Source organism: Zonotrichia albicollis, chromosome 6 (genome assembly GCF_047830755.1).
Source record: "Zonotrichia albicollis isolate bZonAlb1 chromosome 6, bZonAlb1.hap1, whole genome shotgun sequence".
NCBI lineage: Eukaryota > Metazoa > Chordata > Aves > Passeriformes > Passerellidae > Zonotrichia > Zonotrichia albicollis.
This window is the reverse complement of record NC_133824.1, coordinates 19,838,747-19,858,808: the sequence shown is the minus strand read 5'-3', so window position 1 is coordinate 19,858,808 and position 20,062 is coordinate 19,838,747. Positions and strand designations below refer to the sequence as shown.

General features: G+C 35.4%; 1 protein-coding gene across 5 annotated transcripts in view; it reads left to right on the top strand.

Moving 5' to 3' along the window:
- Nucleotides 1-20,062, top strand: part of AKAP6 (A-kinase anchoring protein 6) — a 258,549-nt gene that overhangs the window by 179,734 nt on the left and 58,753 nt on the right. For all 5 annotated transcript variants that reach the window (XM_074542704.1, XM_005479848.4, XM_005479847.4 and 2 more), the window contains exon 9: nt 1,979-2,099. In XM_074542704.1, coding sequence (XP_074398805.1) covers nt 1,979-2,099 — 121 coding nt within the window. The remainder of the gene's footprint in view (nt 1-1,978; nt 2,100-20,062) is intronic.

The following is a 20,062-nucleotide window of genomic DNA, read 5'->3' as shown; positions in this document are numbered from 1 at the left end:
GCTCATCTATGTTTTATAAAGGTCAAAGAAAAGTGCGTTTCTGTTTCTTGGAAAGATTGGTTCATTTCAATACACAGATAAATGGACCAACTTGGGCTGTAGGTAATATGTGGGTCTTTAGACACAAAGGATATGTTTGGATCCAGCAGGTCTCTTGCCTATTACAGAAAAATCCAAGTCCACCTCCTAGTGCATTTTCCAAAGGCATCCCATGCCATTCTGTGTGTAGGCTTTGTTTCACATCATCTTCATATACTATTTTAGGATTTTCACTGATACAAGCCATCCAAGTCCAACTGAAGCTATAGCAATTTACAGGTTATGAAATCTAACATCTTCTGTTATAGAACATGTGTTTTAATAACTGCCTGCCAGTTTTACATCTTTGTATAATATTTGGATAAGATGGAAGAGAAGAAAAGGAGCAGTAGGTACTGAAGATGCAGAATGGTAATACTGCTTTCTGAGGAAGGGATGAAGATTCAGTAACACTGCCAAATATTCAATTCAAAATGGAGCTTAGTTTTGTTTTAGTTTCCAAATGATATCTGAGTCAAATACCTCCTGAAACAGAAAAAAAGCCCTGAACTCTAAGTGAGACTTATATTTCAATAATAGTAACCTGACCTTTTTTGCTTGCTCTTCTTTCTTTATGGTAATACTGCTTACCTTCTCAGGGCAGCAAGCAGTTTTAAGTAAGTGCACCTCATAAATTATTAAGTATACTAAGTACAGTGGATTAAACTAGAGGTTACTTCAGAAGCAGGAATCAGTGCTTGTGCATTATACAATACTTTCTTTGTTGTCAATTCATTGAAAATAATACCATGGAAAGCAAATGCTTTTTTCTCTCTTGCCTGCTTTCTTGAGCAAAGACAGTTCTACTTGTCACAACTTTATCTATAAGCTTTCAAAATTACCACGCACGTGGTACTCTAGTTAATAACAAATAAAACTGCAGTAGTACTAATGACATTAAAAGTGTGTTTAGTTTTTTGTTTCTCTGTTGAAGCACTCCTCTTTTTTTAATGGATTTGCTAAAAAAAGTTCTTAATAATTGGAGAAATTAGCTTTAGTGGAACATGCGCTGCTCTTTGATCAGTATGGGAGTTTTTTGATACTGGCAAGGCTTTTGTTAGTTCCAATTTTGCAAATTTGAAGATCCCTTTTCAAGAGGTATCTATTTGACGAATGTGCAGTTTTTCAGCATGTACTTTCTGTCTTGTATCACAGTGTTTTAGAAGAATCTATGCTTTACTTATTCACTAGGCTTTCAATAGAGAATCACATTAATCCTTTTAAGCTCCTTATTCTAATGATTTATTTTGTTGAAAACCGTAGTGATCCTCCTTTGAATTTTAATGATTGCTGGCTATTCAAGGATTCATTGTTTTGACTTCCTGTCCTTACCTTTGTTTCTTACATGTCTGTAGGGAACACCTGTCTAATACTGTATCTGGCCTTAGTTCTCACTGGCTTACCATATTCACTCAAGCCTATCTTAAGGCGTTAAGTTGAAATGCTAGCTACTCATCCATGAAAATAAATGTAGGATATTTACAAAGATAGGCAGATAGACAGCAGAGGGATGGCTGAATGGATTGAGTAATTTTTTGATGTAAATATTATTTTCATATGAATTATATCAAGGTGATTGTTGCAAAATTTGCTCAATATAAAGCCAGCACTGTAAAAATAATTGAACAGCACCTATAGGGGATTTATATTTCAGAATTTTTGAAGCAAATGCAGTATGCCAACAGTAGTCAGGATTTGGCATCAGCTGCTGAATTTAGGTCATGGCACTGGATTAAATTGGATTTCAGTTTTCATTTTCATCCACACTGTATAAATACAGAATGTCTCTTTAGAAATATAACTTGGAACATCATGAGTTTTCAAGAATATATTATTCTAATACAAGATTTTAACAACTACACAGTATTTATGCATAATACATTTTTTTCCTTATCTACAGCCTTTTGGACTTTGATTCAGAATACCAGGAGCTCTGGGATTGGCTGATTGACATGGAATCCATTGTGATGGACAGCCATGACCTGATGATGTCAGAGGAGCAGCAGCAGCATCTTTACAAGGTTAGCACTACGGTTACTGCCTTTACCTAGCTATAGAAGATCTGATTAGCTTGACAAGTCTTTCTCTCACAGGATATCGCTGCGTTCATTGTATGTATCATGGTGTCTATTAGAATTCCCTTCCCTGTCCCCAACCTCATTTCCATCCCCTGTGCACTGACAGGCTGCACCGACATCATAATTGCAAGAAAGTTCCCTTTATCACATTCTATTTGGTGTAATTCTATAGAAGGACAAAGATTTGTCTTCAAGATGAATAGAAATAAATGAAACTGCATTAATAAATAGACTGAAACAAAATGAAGGAAAAAATGAAATGGGAACTTTTAACAAAATGTGTTTTGATTGGAACTTTCAGTGGATTTTTATCCACCTTTCAGACATCATCTGGAAAGAAAGACATTTGCCTTGATTTTGGTTTGCTGCTGCCGGGATTCAGGACTCTTCCAATTTAATTTTTATTAGTTACACATAAAGTAGATATTGTCATGTTAAGTCTTCACACTTGGTTGTGATTTGAGCAACATGATTTTGAACTTGTAGGGTGAAGCTATAGGGTCTAATTCTAGCATATATATATGTACATGTGTGTGTATATATATATATATATGTATGTGTATATGTATATGTACATACATGCATACAGACACACATGGTTTCTTTTATTTGCCATAGTAACCTTAACCCAGAAGATTTATAATTTCTTTTAGATAAATAATACTTGTAAGAACTTCCTCAAAATGTGTGACTTGATCCTAAAATTGATTCAGGCTTCACTGTGTGTCTGAGGAGCTGTGGGTCTGAAGGGTGGGGGGGCAAGGAGGGGCTTTTGACAGAAATATCAGGCTGCAGTAAATCTTCCTCATTTAGGCAATTTTTATTGGAGTAATTCTGACAGTTGTCATCCTTGAATTGCTTTGAGCATATGGCATATTTCAAAGAGCAGATTGTGAATCATAAAAAATAAAATTAATAACTAACCACAGAATCAGCAACACTATAATGACAAGAAACAACTACCCTCTAGCTTTTTTTTTAATTTCTTATGAAATAAATGGTACATTCAAGGTCAAATAGAAGTTGTTCTCTTCCTTATATGATTGCATGATTTGATAATTTCTTAAATACAATGATTTTTTTCTTGCTTTGGCATCCTATTTTCTTGATAGTGTCTTTGAATTTTATTCTTTCTTATTTTAGTTATTCTATTTAAAATACCCAGTAAGAAGGGGTTGTCATGTGAGTTAAAATATGTTTATAAATGCAAATATAGTTTGGATCCAAACTATTTAGGGTGTGAGCTGCATTCACTGGCCTCTATTTCTTGCTTTGACAATTATTGTTTATTTTTGCTATTGTCTTTTTCCTAACACTGTAAATACTTAATCAGACTTAATCGCACATTAACAGACCTGGTCTTGGTCAGGCTCAGAAATAAACAATGTCAGAAATGAGTAAAGATTTTCTTGTATGTCTGAAATAAGGTGTTTTGGTCGTTAGGGCCTGTCTGTATAAGGCCAGCTTGTAGCGTGACAAATTTAACCGCTAGTTTTGGTCCCATACAAAAAAAAAAAAATTGATGAACATAAATTTTAAGGTAACAATCCATCCATCAATATGAGAAGGAACAAAGATTAAGCATCCAGTTCAAGTATTTTAGATAGTATTTAGTATACTTCCTCTCTTATTTCCAAATGTAACCCCTAAGAATAATTATAGATGGTAAGGCTGAGATAATAGTGCATGATGAGAAGAGTAAAAAAGGGCAACAATTTAATAATATGTACAGTATAATATGGTGAAAAATGGGTAATGCTATATATGCAAAATGGGAATAGTTTCTTAATGTTATGAAATTCTGAATGTGATAGGCATGAAACTTCCGAAAGTTTGTATTACTGAGTCTGCAGCCTGTGCAGCAGAGACAAACCAGCAGTGATTCCAAAGGACAGGCAGCTTATTTGTCCTGCAATTTCTGCCAGGAGGTACACAGGCTACTGTGCCCCATCCCAAAACTGCTTATCTGGTACTTGGTCACTACAAAACCACTTGAAGAAGGGTAGGAACAGACTCCTTGCCCTCCTGCAGTGACTATTCACTGCATTTAACTTTCTAGTAAGAGCAGCAAGCAAATTTTTAAGGACTGAATAAAAGCCTTAACTAGAGATGTGGAGTTTGTTTGAGTTGACTGAGAAGCGTCCACAAAGCAGGAGGACTATTTGCAGGTAATGTAAAAATCTTAAGAGCATTGCATTTAGAGCGATCATTCTTTCAAAAGAAAAAAAAAACACCAAAAAAAACCAAACCAAAAAACAACAACAAGAAACTTCCAACACGACAATGAACAACCTCTCAAAGTGTTGAAAGCCCGATAATTTCAGACATTTAAAAGTAGACAAAGGACAACATTAGCTAATGGAATTCAGGGAACAATTCTGCACTAGCAAAGGTAAGACCAGATAAATCACTAGCTCTTTACCATCCCTAATTTTAGAGATTTGTATAACAATGAATCATGTCCTCAACAAGAGTATTAATAGTTTTATAAAACTAGCCTAGTAAACCTCTCTTCTGATCAATGGTGACACCCATTTTATTCAGAGGCTTTTTGAGAGTCGTAAATGGTCGAGTGCTCATGAGCACTGCCTGCGCTTCCCTGAGAGCACAGCCGTTCTGGTCTGCAGGGACAGAAATCCAGGCAGCTATTATTACCAGAGCTCCTCAATGATGTGGGGTGTTATGAAAACACAGGTCTTGCTCTGGTTTCTCTTTATCAATTACATCTTCAAATGTGAACGTGCTAATTGCACTCTCTGCATTTTCCTGGATTCTCCTAAAACCACAGATCTCTCTTCTCAGTTGCTGAGCTGACAAGTAATTGTAGCTCAGAGCCAGCTCAGCAAGCAGCCCCTGCCAGGGAACCTGCTGTGGTATCACTATTACCAACAGTAATCATTGCCCCTAAGGAGTCTATGAATGGGAAGGAGCAATGATGAAACAGGTAATTCAGAAGGGGCAAGCATACATTAAAGCAGCATAACACAATATATAAATGCTAATATTGTATATAGGAAAATGAAATATATTTTCATGGTTAGAGTATTTTCACAGTATCTATTTTCAGAGGCAATATATACTTAAGTCAACTCTCAGCCTAATTTTTTTTCTAATATTTTATGAACTTCATAGTTTTTTACTAGGATCCCTATTATTCCTCTTTAAGTAGGTTTTATTTTGCTCTCATAATAGGAACAGCATAGCCATATTTTTTGTAATACTGAATATGAATATACTACTTTCTCTAGACTTCCTAGATTTCAGTTTGTAGATTTAAAAAAAAAAGAGAACACAGACCTAAATGATTTCTGCTTTATAGTTCTAAACTAGCTAATGATTTTGAAAATCAGCTAGTCTTTGATAAAATGGCAGCAAAAGAATGAATTGATGACAGTTTATTTTTCCTCTAATGCTTCATCTATTAATTAAAAAAAACTAAAAGGAACACTTCCATGTTGTGGATTCTTACTTCTTTGTACTTTTATAGCAGCTCAGTTTGATGCCAAATGTATCATGTTTATTTCATTTTAATCTACTGCATGTGAGCCTGATCTTATAAGCTCTAAGTACACAGAACTTGCATTGACTTCAGCTGTATTCATATGCTGTTACTGGAGGATCAAACTCAAAGAATTTAAACTCTGCTAATTAGCCCTTTAGTAGGAACTTGAGTGATTCTGTACCTTGAATGTTCAAAAATGAAGCAAATCAGTATTTACAAGAACTGTCGAGATTAGAAGTGAGTATACTGGCAGAAAAGTTAATGATAATTCTTTCCATTTTCCTCTGAAGATTAATTACAAAACTTAATTGTGTTAGATTAAAACCCTATTTAAATAAGTACAGTATGATTGTTAAAATTGTTAGTATGTTCAGAACAAAATTAACCAAGCATTTGAAAATATAAAATAAAATAAATATTTTTTTTTCTGATTACAAGCAGTGTATGGTGGTTTTAATGCAAACTGCATAAGCCATAAGTCTTTTACTAGTAATTCTTCAGCAATGATTATGATAGATGGAAAAAGATCCATATGTAGTAATGCAAAGATTTTGAAAGCATTTAGTTGATACAGCTTTTGAGCAGGTTAACTGCTGAGCTCTTTCATCAAGGGGAAGTGGTCCACTGTATTAGATAACACAAAAATGCACATCAAAAACTAAGGATATATTTCAAAAAAAGTTGACGGGGAAAAAAATCTCCCAGCATTTTTTGTTTCCCTGCTGGAAGCTCTATCCCTGCTTGGAAGGTGCAGTTAATTTCCTCCTCTGGGTGTGCTGCTGCTCCATTGTGCCTTTCTCGCTGGCTCAGTGTGCTGTGGCCCGGAGTGGATCAAACAAACCGTGGTGAAAGTTTCCCTCATTTGCATCACTTCTAGACAGCCCTGTCGTACTCTTTGCTGACAGGAAATCACTGTCTTTGTCACCTTTTTTCAGTGATCTCCTTTTGGCAGAGATTGGCCATGTGACCAGGATTAATCACAACAACAGTTCTGGCTCAGAACTCAATGACATGTTTTCCTCAGCACTTCAATAATGGTGTAGAGGAGTCAGTAGGAAATGACTACATTAATTTCAGAGTGAAAAGATAATTAACACTTAAGGACTAGTGCTATAACCTATGGAGCTATTATTCAAATTAAAACTAATTTATTGCAAACTTGTGAAAAAAAAACCCACAAAAAACTGTTTTTTAAACAACTGTTAAAATAATCTTGCAAGAGTCCCTGAGTTTAAAAAGAAGCACAAACTATATTTAACGTGGTAATATAAATACATAAAGACTTCAACATTTGAAACTGGAGGCTAAAGTATGTAAAGTGCTTACTTAGATGATATGAATAGGATACTGGCAAACAAAAGCAGCAGTGTGCTCCTAGAATGCTGTGCTTCAAGGAGTTTCCTTGGCAACAGAAATGCAGTTCCAAAAGTAGACAGAACTTTCCTCAGAAAACATACTATTAATAACAACCTTCCGGAACAACTTGGAACAATTTGACTACTTGGCAATAAAATGCCAAGTGTTCTGCAAATTAATCTAACACATAAGAGTTATATGTTTCTCTTGCCCATAATTCTCCTGAACTGGGGGCCTGAGTTCTCTGCTGTTAGCGGATACAAATGTGCAAAGCGGTTCCAAATGCTGCACAAACAGAGAGACGGCTCAAATAGCAGCAGCCTATAAGGATCAATTAATGTTCTTCGTATCATTTTAACTTGTAAACCAGATTAGTTTAATTGGATTACTTGGTTCCATTTAAAGCAAGTTCCGCGTACCTACTGAAGCTGCATTGCAGTTCAGTCTTTATTTCAAGTAGATTTTCCATACAAAGAAAACTTATTAAAAGATTAACAGCCTGCAGAGTGATATATTTGGACAATATGCTTAGGGGATTGGTTATAAACTATAAAATGTGAAGTTATTTGCTCCTAAGCTTCATATTCTGCACAGTCCAGGATGCTTTCTGTCTGTCTGGTAACCCATCAGTGCCTGCATGGAATTGCTAAAACAGTCAGTTTTAGTCAGAAGAAAATGATGGCTGTCAGTTTAGAGGAAGCTCTCAGCACATGTCAGGATTGAGACCCTTGTAGGGAGTAACTACAAATCTGCTATGCATGCAGTAACTTTAGGCATGTCATCATTTCTGCATGAGCCAAAAGAATAAACTAATTTCAGTTTGGCCTTGCTAATAGGAATCATTAGAATTCCACTAAAGGCCATAAGTTTACTAGACAGGAAAGGTAGGCTGTGCTAGTGCCTTGACTTTCCCTGAATTCTGAGCTCTAAAGGTTAAAAGTAATCAATATCTCATTGTGCAACCTGATAATAAGTAATAACCATGATGTTAAAATCTAAATGACTGCAGATAGCACTTAGGTGTGTTGACCCATTTGGAAGGGCTTTTTAATTGCAATCAGAATAGTCATTATAGTTTGCTAATCAACTTTTAGGCTACCTTGCAAAAATCACCGCCTTTATGAAAAATTACTTTAATTCTATTAGCAGTTATGTCCTAAAGTGAAAGTTTTATTTCATCTGACAAAATTTTATCTGCAAAATATCTGCTAAGATAGAGATACTCACTAACAATAGCATGTCTATTACTTAGGTAATAGTATGTCTGTACATATGTCTACATACATGAATTGATACATGCCTCAGTGGAAGTTAATCTTTGTTTCTTACACTGTAGTATGTTTTTAACTGTCGTGTATTTTAAAGTGACTTTGCACAGAACTGGCTTTAGTTACTGTTCTTCACAAAGTTCAGTAATTTTCAGGTGCTAGGCTGGATTTTTTTTTTTTCCCCATCAGATTAAGAATCTCTATGATTTTCTCCACTAGGTAGGAAAATCATGGTTTGTATGAGAAGTCTCAAAAATGCATGATATACCAAATAGCAGTAAAAGTCTGACTGCTATTACAGTGTTAACTAAATGAGTTCAGGACCTGACACAGCAAAGTTTCCCACTCTCTCATTACAAGGGGTGATGAAATTGGTTACATTTTTCTGCACAAGTATTTTCACTTCAGTTGCACTGGGGAACAGAGTAATAATTCCTTTGTGACCCATCCTATAACAACTAGTTCATTTTTCAGTGGTTCATATGTTCATGTAACAGGATTAAATTCCTTGCTAATTCTGGCAAATTTTGTATTTTTCAAAGCAGAAAATATAAATATTGTTGGGAAAATTCTTACTTAAAGCAGAGAAATGTTAAGTTTTAATGTCTTATATAATTACAATAGGAAAATACTCATTGCCACATCTACAGAATTAAAATATCTAGAAAATGAATACAAAAAGAATGTGAAAAATATTTTTACATTTTCTTGGTTGTTTTCACAATATTTTTCAAATGTAAACATGCATTTTTGAAGAGACTGTTGTGATTTGTACAGAGCAGACTTCCGGTATTTCTGCAAAAAGCAGCTTCATGCATTTCCTAAGAATAAGTGGGTTTCTCCCACTTCTTCCCAGCATGATGTTGACTATGAACTTCACATTGTAGCAATGGAGTATTTACTGAGCTTGTAGCAAAAACCAGCACAGCTTTTTGGAGATTAAAGCAGTGTGTCTAGAATGAAAGAGCCATTTGACTTCAAACAAAAGTAAATGTGTACCACATAGCTGTCATCACCATTCCTTACTACAGCTGCAAAACATGGACAATTTACAGTCATCACGTCAAGCATCTTAGTCAACTCCACATGCTCTGTGTTTGTGCCCTTGCTGCTATGAAACAGCTAGATAAGGTCCTAAGCAGTGAGACTTTAAAGCTGCCTTCCATTGGTCTCTCCAGTTAATATATTGAAATAAGATAAAATGAGGAATGTTAATAACACAATGACAACATGATTTTTGAAGCTCTGTGTGGACATGATACTGATTTTTTTAGCAGCTTGGTGTATCCATCTGTTTTAAAGCAGTGAAGATAAAAATATAATGAGCAAAAATTATAGGTGGCAATAGTATTATTATTCTATTCGTCAAGTTAGTTGCCAATTTTTAATACACTTCCATATTTTTCCACATCATAGTCCAGGGGAAAATAGAAATTATTTTAAACTCATAGGAACTACATGGTTTATCTGTGATGCTTTGCTTCATAAACATAATACAGGAACTACTATTTTCTTCCCAAATTACCCCTCATCAGTATACCTCAAAAATAATCAATACTGTAATATTTCTTTCATAAAAATAAACAAAATATAAATGACCAAAGAATAGTTTTTTGGCAGGTTTTCTATATGAAACCCAAATTCACTAAATCTCCATAAACTTTCAGTGGTAATATATACAATGAATTTATGTCTAAATGATAAAAAATAAGTTGCAGTGAAGTGTATCAGTTTATAATCTCCTGAATTTTTATTTGTATATGTATTGTCTTTCTATTTTTATAAATATATATGATAGACTGTATTTATATATTGAAAATATGTAAAATATCAATATAAATTATTTATGTGTATATATTTGAAACCTTTTTACATACTTAAGGTTGGGTGGTATTTTTTCTTTGTGTGTATACACTTTTCATATATTGTACTAAAAATAGCTACATCATTTTGTCCAAATTTCTCCTTCTAACAAGGTAAAATAAGGAATCACTGTACTTTAATTCATAATTTTCGCAGTTGTGGCTTCATCAGGTCCAGTGGAGGCTTAGGGCAGGCTGCAACCAACTCCTGTGGCGAGTGTGAAATACTTGTGGTTCTTAACTTCTTGTGGGTGATATTGTTTTGCAGAAATCATGGTTGCTATAGAATGCCAGTGATCATGAAACTGTAAATGTTAAAGTTGGCTCTATGAAGAGATGCTTTTGGGGGGAAAGAGCTGTAGAGCCCTTCACATCCTGTTCTGGAATGACAGGTGCTATTATAGATGGGAAGGACATGTGCCAGCTGTGTTACAAGCTGCAGGGAGCACTATGCAGAGGTTGTCATTTCCCCAGTAATACACTGGGACAAGGAGTCATGTGTGAAGACTAGTTTAACTGCTATGGGAGCAAAGTAGACCAGCCCCTATCATGAGGAGTTTTCTCCAAGGGGTAATTCAGAGCAGAAGCTTGTTAAGTACTCTGAAATATTTTCAGGAAAACACTTTTCTCTCTTACCTGTTTCTCCTGTGATTGGATAAAGAGGCTATGAAGATCAGACTCTAAATTTGCCACTCACTCATTCTGGTATCACAAAAAAGAGGGTATTTTTTGTACCACTGTATAATGTTTATGCAATACTCCAGTTTGAAACTTATTTGTGATACATTTAGATTTTGACAGACATTGCACTGGAGTTTGATTATCTCTGCTTTACCCATTGCTTTTTCCCAGAAATAGGCCACTATGGATATATAATTTTTCTGGTGGTATCTTTTTAAAGCTAAACATCAATTGAGATTAACATGCTTATTTTTTGATGGCCTTCTTCCAGACACAAAGAAGATGTAGGTGGAAGAAAAATAATTCCTAAGAACTCTAAGCTTGTTATCATGTGTTGAAAGATCAATTAAACACCATCAGAGGTCAGAAGGAGAGAGTCATGTGATCCCATTTTGTTGCCTAAAAAATTTCATTGCTATTATTTTGGTTTTTCAGCAAGAGTATATAATTTTTAGCCTCTAAGAAGAGCTGGTCAGAGGGGTACAAATAATGAAAAGTAAATTAAAAGCTATAAAAAGTTTTCTTAACCAAAACCAGAAACAAAAAATGAGGATATGGTAAGGTGCCAGGAACTAGAGCAACCATGTGTAACTGCAGACATGAAACATTTCTTAATTGTATCTCTTTGCCAGGATCACTTGTGACATACACAGTTCTTATTCAGAGGGAAGACATTAAGGTAAAACCAATCTAATATATGTCTTCAAACAGTGGGAGAACTATCAGGAGAAGTGCCAGAATAGAAAGAGCGGAACACACACATAGATGTAAGTTGAAAGAAGCCATGAAGCAGGGCAGATGCAGGCTGGCTGAAAATGTTGGCATTTCAGTGCAACATATGTAGTGTAACAGGCAACAGAAAAAGTAGGAATAGAAATGTTCTTGACAAAAAAGAGGCAGGCAGCCAGATTGAATATCACAGTTACCTTTGAAATGAAAATATATTGTCTGAAACCATTGACAATTTAAGGTTTTAATGAAGAAGTAGATATCGGCAATGTGGCTTAAGCAAATCTAAAGATTCTCAGTGTTCTAGCAATGCAGAAGGCTGCCAGGCATTCAATTGCTATATTTGCAACTATGCTATTAGATCAATGACTAATTTGATACCAGCTGGATTATAGAATCAGCTGCAGAGCAACACTGATAAGGAGCAAAATTAGACTGGAAAGATGCAACCAAGCACTGCAGATGGGCAATGAAATCATGATGAAACCAGTGAATAAGTGCAGTCAATCAACAAACAACCACTGAAATAAGAGATGCCATCTCTTAAAGTTTACTACAGTTGTTTTAGAAGAATTCTACCCACCCAAGCTCTGGTTTCAATTGAAAGACTATAATCAAAGCAGTACCTGAAAGAAACAGGAAAGTCACTGTGATTGCTCCCTGGCATTCTAGCTGAATATGGCATATCTGAAGATGAGCACTTAAATGTAGAATTGAAAATTCCCCAAATCACCCTAGAGAAAAGCAAAAGGGAATTCTGTTAGCCTAGTAAAACTGCTGGAAAATGCGATGTGGCAAAGCAAAGATCCTAACCCTGCAGAAAGTAATGGATAAAACATTTACTGTTGGTCAGAAAATCCTGGTATAAACTGATTCCAAAATACCTGCACAAAATGCCAAAAACATGGGATATTTTATTTTTTTTTTTCAGGGCAACAGTACTCACCATGGTGTCAAAAATATGTTTTGGAACAGTGATCTGAAAGAACAGCGGAGTCGTTCTGTTGTGTATTTTGTCAGGTATCTGTAGGCTTTTGTGCTCATCATTCTGAGCTTCTAGGGGTATTCCAGTGTAACATGGACCTGACACCCTTCCTGTAGTGAGTAGCTGATGTCAGTCTAAGTATAGGAAAGAGAAATGTCGAAGGGGATGCAATCCATAGACAACCCTTAAATGGAAACCTGGACAGGAATATTAATCTAAATGCAGAAAACATGAAAGAATGTGAGTCATTTGTGGGGTCATATGTTGGTTTTTGATGGGTTTTGCTGCTGGCCAGGAGAAACTAGGAGTACCCCAGGATAACAGGCAGAACAGTTGGCAGATGATTCTGTCTGTAACAGACATGAACACTTATACAAATTTTTTACACACTTGGCAAAAGCCTATGGATTTTTGCCATGGTCAATAAAAAGTGATGAATAAAAGAGGTTAATGGCCAAGAGAAAATAAAAAAGAGGAGGGGGAGGGAGGAGAAGAGGGGTGGGCAATGCAGCAAGATACCAGTCATTTAATAGTACAATTATTTGAAGGAACTGGGCATTTGGAGAATCTCCTGATGATACAGAGCTCCTGTAGCAATTCCTCTATGATTTTTCCTGGCACCATAGCAGAAGTAGTGAATGAGTGTGGGGTAAGTTGGAATTACAGTAGATTCCTTCCAGCTGAGACCCTCAGAGAGCTCTATTTCTAAAATCAGTGAAACTAGAAATTTCTGTCTTGCCTAGAAGTAACAGCTCAACTTTTTCCTTCTCAGGCACATTTCACTTGTCTTCCAGGAGAAGTAATTCCCCAGGAGTTACCTGGTGGCAATAGCTCACCTTTAAGGCACCACCAGCTGCCTTCAACTACAGACAGACCCACATCCTACCTGGTTTTGGTTTTTTTTTCTAATTCCAGTGCTGAATTTATCTCTACAAATCAATGATCAATACTCAGTCCTCCATAAAATCAGATTAACATATTCAGGAATTTAGCATTTAGATGCAAAGAGAGGAGAATATAGCTATTTAAAGAAGCGTGTTTTCATTTAGCTCAGTTGTGCATAGATATATATATGTATGTATGTATTTTGTCTAACAGCACAAATGCTAAATAAGTGAACTTTACTCTTCTCGGCACATTTCAAAGTTACTCAGAGTATTAAATATTGAGCAATAAAATGTGCATTTCGTGGAAACATTTATGTTTGGTTCATATTAATTAAATTCAACTCTTCCTGTTTGAAGCCAGATTAAAAAAGATGTTGAATATTGCTGTCCAATTGCAACAAGCAGCAGCAAGCATTGCCTGTTTTGTGGGGCATATGGGAGGAGTTTTTTGTATCTCTTCTAAAAGCCATGCCTGCCACAAGCTGTATCTTGACTGAAGAACAGGGTATTCTCTCTGTGAGCTAGCCATTTTCATAAACAATGCTTTTTACTGCCATGGTAGGAAATCTTGCCTTTAGTGCTGAGGTATGCTCTAATGGTAGCTAAAATATTCTGATCTGCCCCTGTATGTTTAAATAGTGAGCAAAAATATTTCCTGTATTTTACCCAAGTGAAATCATGCCAGAAAATTAATCTTCTACCATTTCCCCGTTTCCTTCCCTTCAAGTCAGTCACTAGAAATATACTACTATAATAACTTGCACACCATTCAAAAACTGTTATGTTTATTAGTGCCCATATGTGTCAGGAACAACTCTCCACTGTCCAAACAGGGAGACCCATAGTGATGGGAGATCTGATGCTTCAGGCTTTTGGTTTCATTAAAGTCATCATAGACCATTTGGATCATACATACGATATTTTTGTGAATTTAATGATGAGGTCTCATGAGGAAAGGCTTTTCTATTGATGTTTATGGTTTTATAAGGCTAAAAATAGCACAGAACACACACTTTTTCCAGTCACATGCATTCTGCATTGCACTCTTGTGCTCTCTAAATTCTTCAATTCAGGAGCATAAGGTCCATTTGCCAGGTTCTTGAGAAGCTGAGGCATCTTTGAATTCTTTTTGTAGCTATGTCTTTTAACTTGCTGACTGAACCTGCCATGGCCAGAATTTGCTATGCTATTGCTGCAGATTTTAACTAGCAGATTCTGATTGAGTAAATCTCAAAACCAGGCACTTTCCCATGTTTTGATCTCTAGTTGTCAGGTCATCCAGAAGTTGAGGATCTTGCTGAAATTCTAAAAATAATTCATCTGTTCAGGCATTTCTGCAATTTGTCAGTCCTTATATTTCACATGCCCTGCTTCTGTGAGTCTGAATGCACAGTGTGGTCAGTACATTGACAATTGTCCTTGCTTTATATGGTTATATTTGGATCCAGACCCATGGGCACAGTAGGCTTAGTTCCTACATCCTTCTAAGGAGTGATGTCAGCCAACATATTTTTGTTTAGCCTGTATTCCCTGGGAAGCTGCTTGCAAATTGTTTAGGATTTTCATATCCAGAGTCTCCTCTAGTCATTCCTGAGGAGCTGACTGGTATAGTGTGGCAGGTGACCTGCCATGGAACCTTACTTTATAAAGTGGTGTGTAAAAGCCTAAGAACATAGCTACTCTGTGTTTTTAACACAAGAGAACTTTATTTCATCAATTGGTATCCAGACTCAAGTGGTGACCACTTTTGGAAAACCTAAAATAAGATGAAGAATCACTCCCTTTTATATATACATTTACATTAATTCCAATAGTCTTTAGTTGGTGGGGTTTAGTTAGGGGATTTATTCTTTTATGTTTATCTCTTCTTTGTATGATCCTCTAATTATTAGATGAAAATTGCTAATTGGCTGATTTGGCCAGCAGGTGGCTTACTACACTGTGCTGTCAGCATGTGCACTTATGTCCTGAGAAGGGTCTACAGTAATGTTTATTACGATTTCTGATGTTCAGTGGTGTTATTCCATGAGAGCAAATGTGACATTTGTACTCTGAACATGGTCTTTTTTGTGGTATCAATCAAGTGTGACTTTTTCAGGCCTATGAAGTGTTGGAAAATTAAAAACAAATATAATGTACCTAAAGATTTTGCATGGTTTAAATATTTAAACTTTTTTCTTAAGAGCTTAAGGGTTTTACCAAAGGACATTTAAATCCTGCTTCTTCCATTTCTTTCACACTTTATTAAAGAAGCATAGAATAAAATCAATACAATGGCAATTCTTCAAACATCAGTACCAAATGCCAATCACCAATGAGCTGTAAAAATTAACTTTAATAGGGTTAATGTAGTGCTAGTGTAGTAATTTAAGGTACAAAAGCTCTATGGCCTGTTCTAAAATATGTATTCATTACTTCCATTTCTTTAGTTCTATAGCAACATATTATACCTCTAGCAAAATAGCAAACAAAATGGCCTAAAATAATTGACTTAGATTTGAAAAAAAAGGTAATGTAGTAGTGTTAAGAACGTGAAGTATTCAAGAAGGTGTATTTTTTTCTTTTTAGAATTGTTAGTAATTATAAAATTATTGTTAAGATAGGAAATACAGCCACTTAAACCTTGAAGTGAGACCATTTTATTAATGTCACTGAAGTGCAGATATCATTGATCAAGGTTCTGTCACCATAAAAATCAGTCACATATTTTGCTGATATTCTCAATAGAACATATTCCTTAAAATTTTTGAAAAACACAGAATAGACAATGGACTCTTGTTCTTTATCCATCATCCTTTCTGATTTGTTTTCTTACATTTTTCCATCTTTATTTGGGACTACTAAATTCCCTACGCTTATTCCCATAACAAACATCTATTAAGCAGTCAGCAGTTAAAGTTGAAGACATCAATGCACATTACTGTAAGAATATATCTTTTTTTTAATGACCACAGATCTTTTCAATTTGTATTTGAGCAGCCAGGCAGCTATCGTGGCATGCATGGTTACCAGAACAGGCTTTCCACAAAGCAGGACCAGAATCTCTTGAGAGAATGCCAGAAAGACAAAAGTTCATGTCTTCCCTAGTGTTCACTATAGCTGACGTACATTCAAAATGTCCTGAATTTGCTTTGTATTATATTACTTCTCTACTCATTTTGTGTCCTGGTATTTCCTGCTGCTGCAGTCCTTTGAAGCATTTTTTCCCTTTCAGATATATTCATATCTTTTCCCATTTTCAAGACATGTCCTGTTTCATCTTAAGTAGAATTCAGACATTAAAATAGCAATAACTTACAAGTCTCTATATCCACTGACATTGCAAGTGTTACATAGATTTGAATATCGATGCTATAGTTACCAGTTTATCAGTTGGTTTAGAGCACAGAGATTAGCATTTCAGTGGGACAACATAAGTCATCACGATCTTGTGATGGTTTTTTGCTGACATCAATTTCTGCAGTTTTGTTGCTGTATCTTTACAGAACTATTTTTTCTTTTAATTGCCTTATGACAGATTCTATTACTGTATGGGCGTTGTGCTGTTCATTACAAAGTGCTAAACACAAAGGGGCAGGTTCCTTGGTCTGTCAAGACCACTTCACATTCAACTTGACAATTTCCAGAGTGAATCTAGAGCAGTTGATAGTGCACAGTAGAAAATATTCATGTTGTGCATGAAACTGTCATTGATTATTAGGATTTCTGATGTTCAGTGGTGTTGTTCCATGAGAGCAAGTATGGCATTTGTACTCTGAATGTGGTCTTTTTTGTCATCAACTTCACCTGCTAGTATGTTCTTTTTCTCCTTCTCCCTATTCGCCTTTCTGCACAAATAGCATCATTCTTTAAGTGAACCAGGAGAATGCAACAAGCATAAACCAAAATGGAAATACAAGGCAATGCTGTCCATAAGCACAAATTAAATCCAAATCCGTTGTTTTTCTTTTATATTAGGGCCAAGTTATCAAAAATTTGCTTCCTAGGAAAAACCAAGCACCTTAAGAATCTCCAAAATGTATGTATTTGAGTTTACTAGCCTTTGCAAAATTAGTTCATCTTCTCTAGGTTATGGTTCTATAAATTGTAATCCCAGAAACATCAAACAGAGATAAGTCAAGATCAATGCAAGTCATCTGTTTTCATGTTTGATTCTTGTAGTAACTTCATGCTTTCACAGACATTCAAGCATTGGCAACTGTATAAGAAGATAAAACATCTGGAAGTTAAAAGTAAACAAATTAAACCTAGGAATGAGGCATACATTTTCTAACAGTGAAATAAGCTAGTTGTTTATCATTTTACCAAGGAATTCTGTGAATTTACTATTATTTGTGTCTTTAGGTCAGGGACAGATGCAATAACAAAAGATTTTCTCCAAGCCAGAAATCCGACAGCTTAATATAGGTAGAGATGATAAGATTAGGGCGCATTTTATACAAGTGGGGAGGCTAGATTATGACAAGTTTTGAACTTCAGATCTGTGAATCAACCCAAGTTTCGTCAGAGAATATTTTGGCAGAATGCCATTAGAGATGAGAAGAAGCTTTCAGCTTTCATCATGCCAACAAATAGCAGAGTTCATGTATAACAGCACCATAAATCCTTGAGAACAGACACCTGAAATGATGGAAATAGAAAGAAACAGAGGGAAAACCTCTTTTATTTCTGTCTTGATAGTTGTTCAGTCACAAAATCAGTTCAGTGTCACTGCATTCTCATACTCGTTTAAAGGTAACTATTAGTGTTAGTTCCTAAATATTATTGAGAATGTAACAATGTGTAGAGCTATTTTCTGCAGTGAATAAATGATACTGTAAGTGCTATATCTATTTTTGTTCTTTTTAGTCTAGTGTGAAATAGAGTGTTAAGTAGTTCTGAGCTCAGAAAACAGATTGTCGTGGACAGATTAGTGGGCTGACTATTGGAAGACTTGTGCTCCCACGTCAGAGACCTTCTCTTCCTGGGGCCGTACATGGTGTCCATCTGTACCTCAGTTTCCCATTTTAAATCAAAAATAATATTTCTCTATCTCACATGACTGGTGCAAGACTGCAGTTCATTGAAGCACAGCAAGCTTGGGCCTGTAAAAGGCTGCATTAGGTATACCCTTGCTGGTGGCCCTTTGAAAGAGGCAAAGTGTCTCTCCTAGGCACAGCAGCTGCTGGAGGTGCAGAGAGACGCTTTCAGCATGTCCTGCATTTAGTTTCCAACATTCCTGCACAGACTTGAAGTCCATAGTCACATCACAGTATAACAGCAGCAAATTTCTGCTTGTGATGGTGTACAAGCACACTTCACATGCTCTGTGGAAGATACAGGGGTCTAAGAGAGCGGGCCCAATGCCTCTGCAGGTAGCCATAGGTAGAATTTTTTTGTCTTTTTCCCTTTTCCCATTATATGTGTGATAGTTCCTCTCATATTTATAGCTTCAGTTTTGTCTGTCTTAAATTATTTAAAATATTAAAATATTATTACATTCAGAGACTCCATTTTTACAAATGAACTGAGAGTCTAATTTTCTAAGACTGGAGGTTAAAAAATTTGTACAATTTATCATTTATATTAGCTTTTAGAAACAATGGCCGCTGTGATATAGTCCTTTTAATATTATTCAACAAATGTAGTGGTGTTGTTAATGTTCTAGAATTGAAATAGATCTTGGAAAAAGTTCTATCACCTTCAGGATTGTCTAGTTTTTGCTGAAGAAACATAGCATTGTCCTGTTTTGATCACCAATGAGGAAGATGGAAAGCATCTGTGTTAAATACTCACAGGTCTGTCATGGCACTATCAATCTCAGGTATTCTGAAAAGGTCTAGTCCTTAGTTCTTGCTGCTCAGTCATCTTTATATGCTTAGTTTGTTTCAGGGACTATTGAACTTCCTATTGATAAGGCCAAAAATGATCATTGCTATTGCATTTGCTATCAAAGCTGTTAATAACAAAAAAAAAGAAATATTTTATTTAACTTAAAATACTCCAGTGACATTTGTGAGGTGTACAACTTCTTGCTAACTCTTCTAATTTAAAACATTATCTGTTTGAGGAAAACATATGTTAGAAATTTTTAATTCAGTGATAGGAAAGACACTAATGAAATATGCATGTATGAATTTTGTATTGCATAAGTTTCCTCTTTCTTGAAATATGATTAAAAGCCAAACATCTGGATTATGTTTAAAAAGCTTGAATTTCCAGTTTTCAGAGAGATTCAATCTATTTTGACACTGTACACTTAGCCTTAACATTTTCAGCATGCTGTTAACATTACTTGATATTGTTAAAAAAAAAAGTTCAGGTTTAAACAAAGTTGGACTTCTCCTATTGCTAAAAATTTTATCTGAATTAGCTTTTTTCTGCAGCATTCACACAGCCATACTTTAGGCTGTGTCAGCAGTTCTGTTATATATTTGCCCTTGAGAGCAGTTTGTATTTGATCATAAAAATAACATTCCAAATTGAGAATGTTTTTTCTTTTGTATAAAAGAACTATGTTTTTTCTTAGAATAATATTAGAAATGAAATACTGAGTTCTTAACAACTTATAAAATTCTTTTAAAATGAGATTATTTCATTGTAAATACTGATAAGATTGGGAGTGCAGGGTGCCAAATTTCTCCTTTTGTTTTAGTA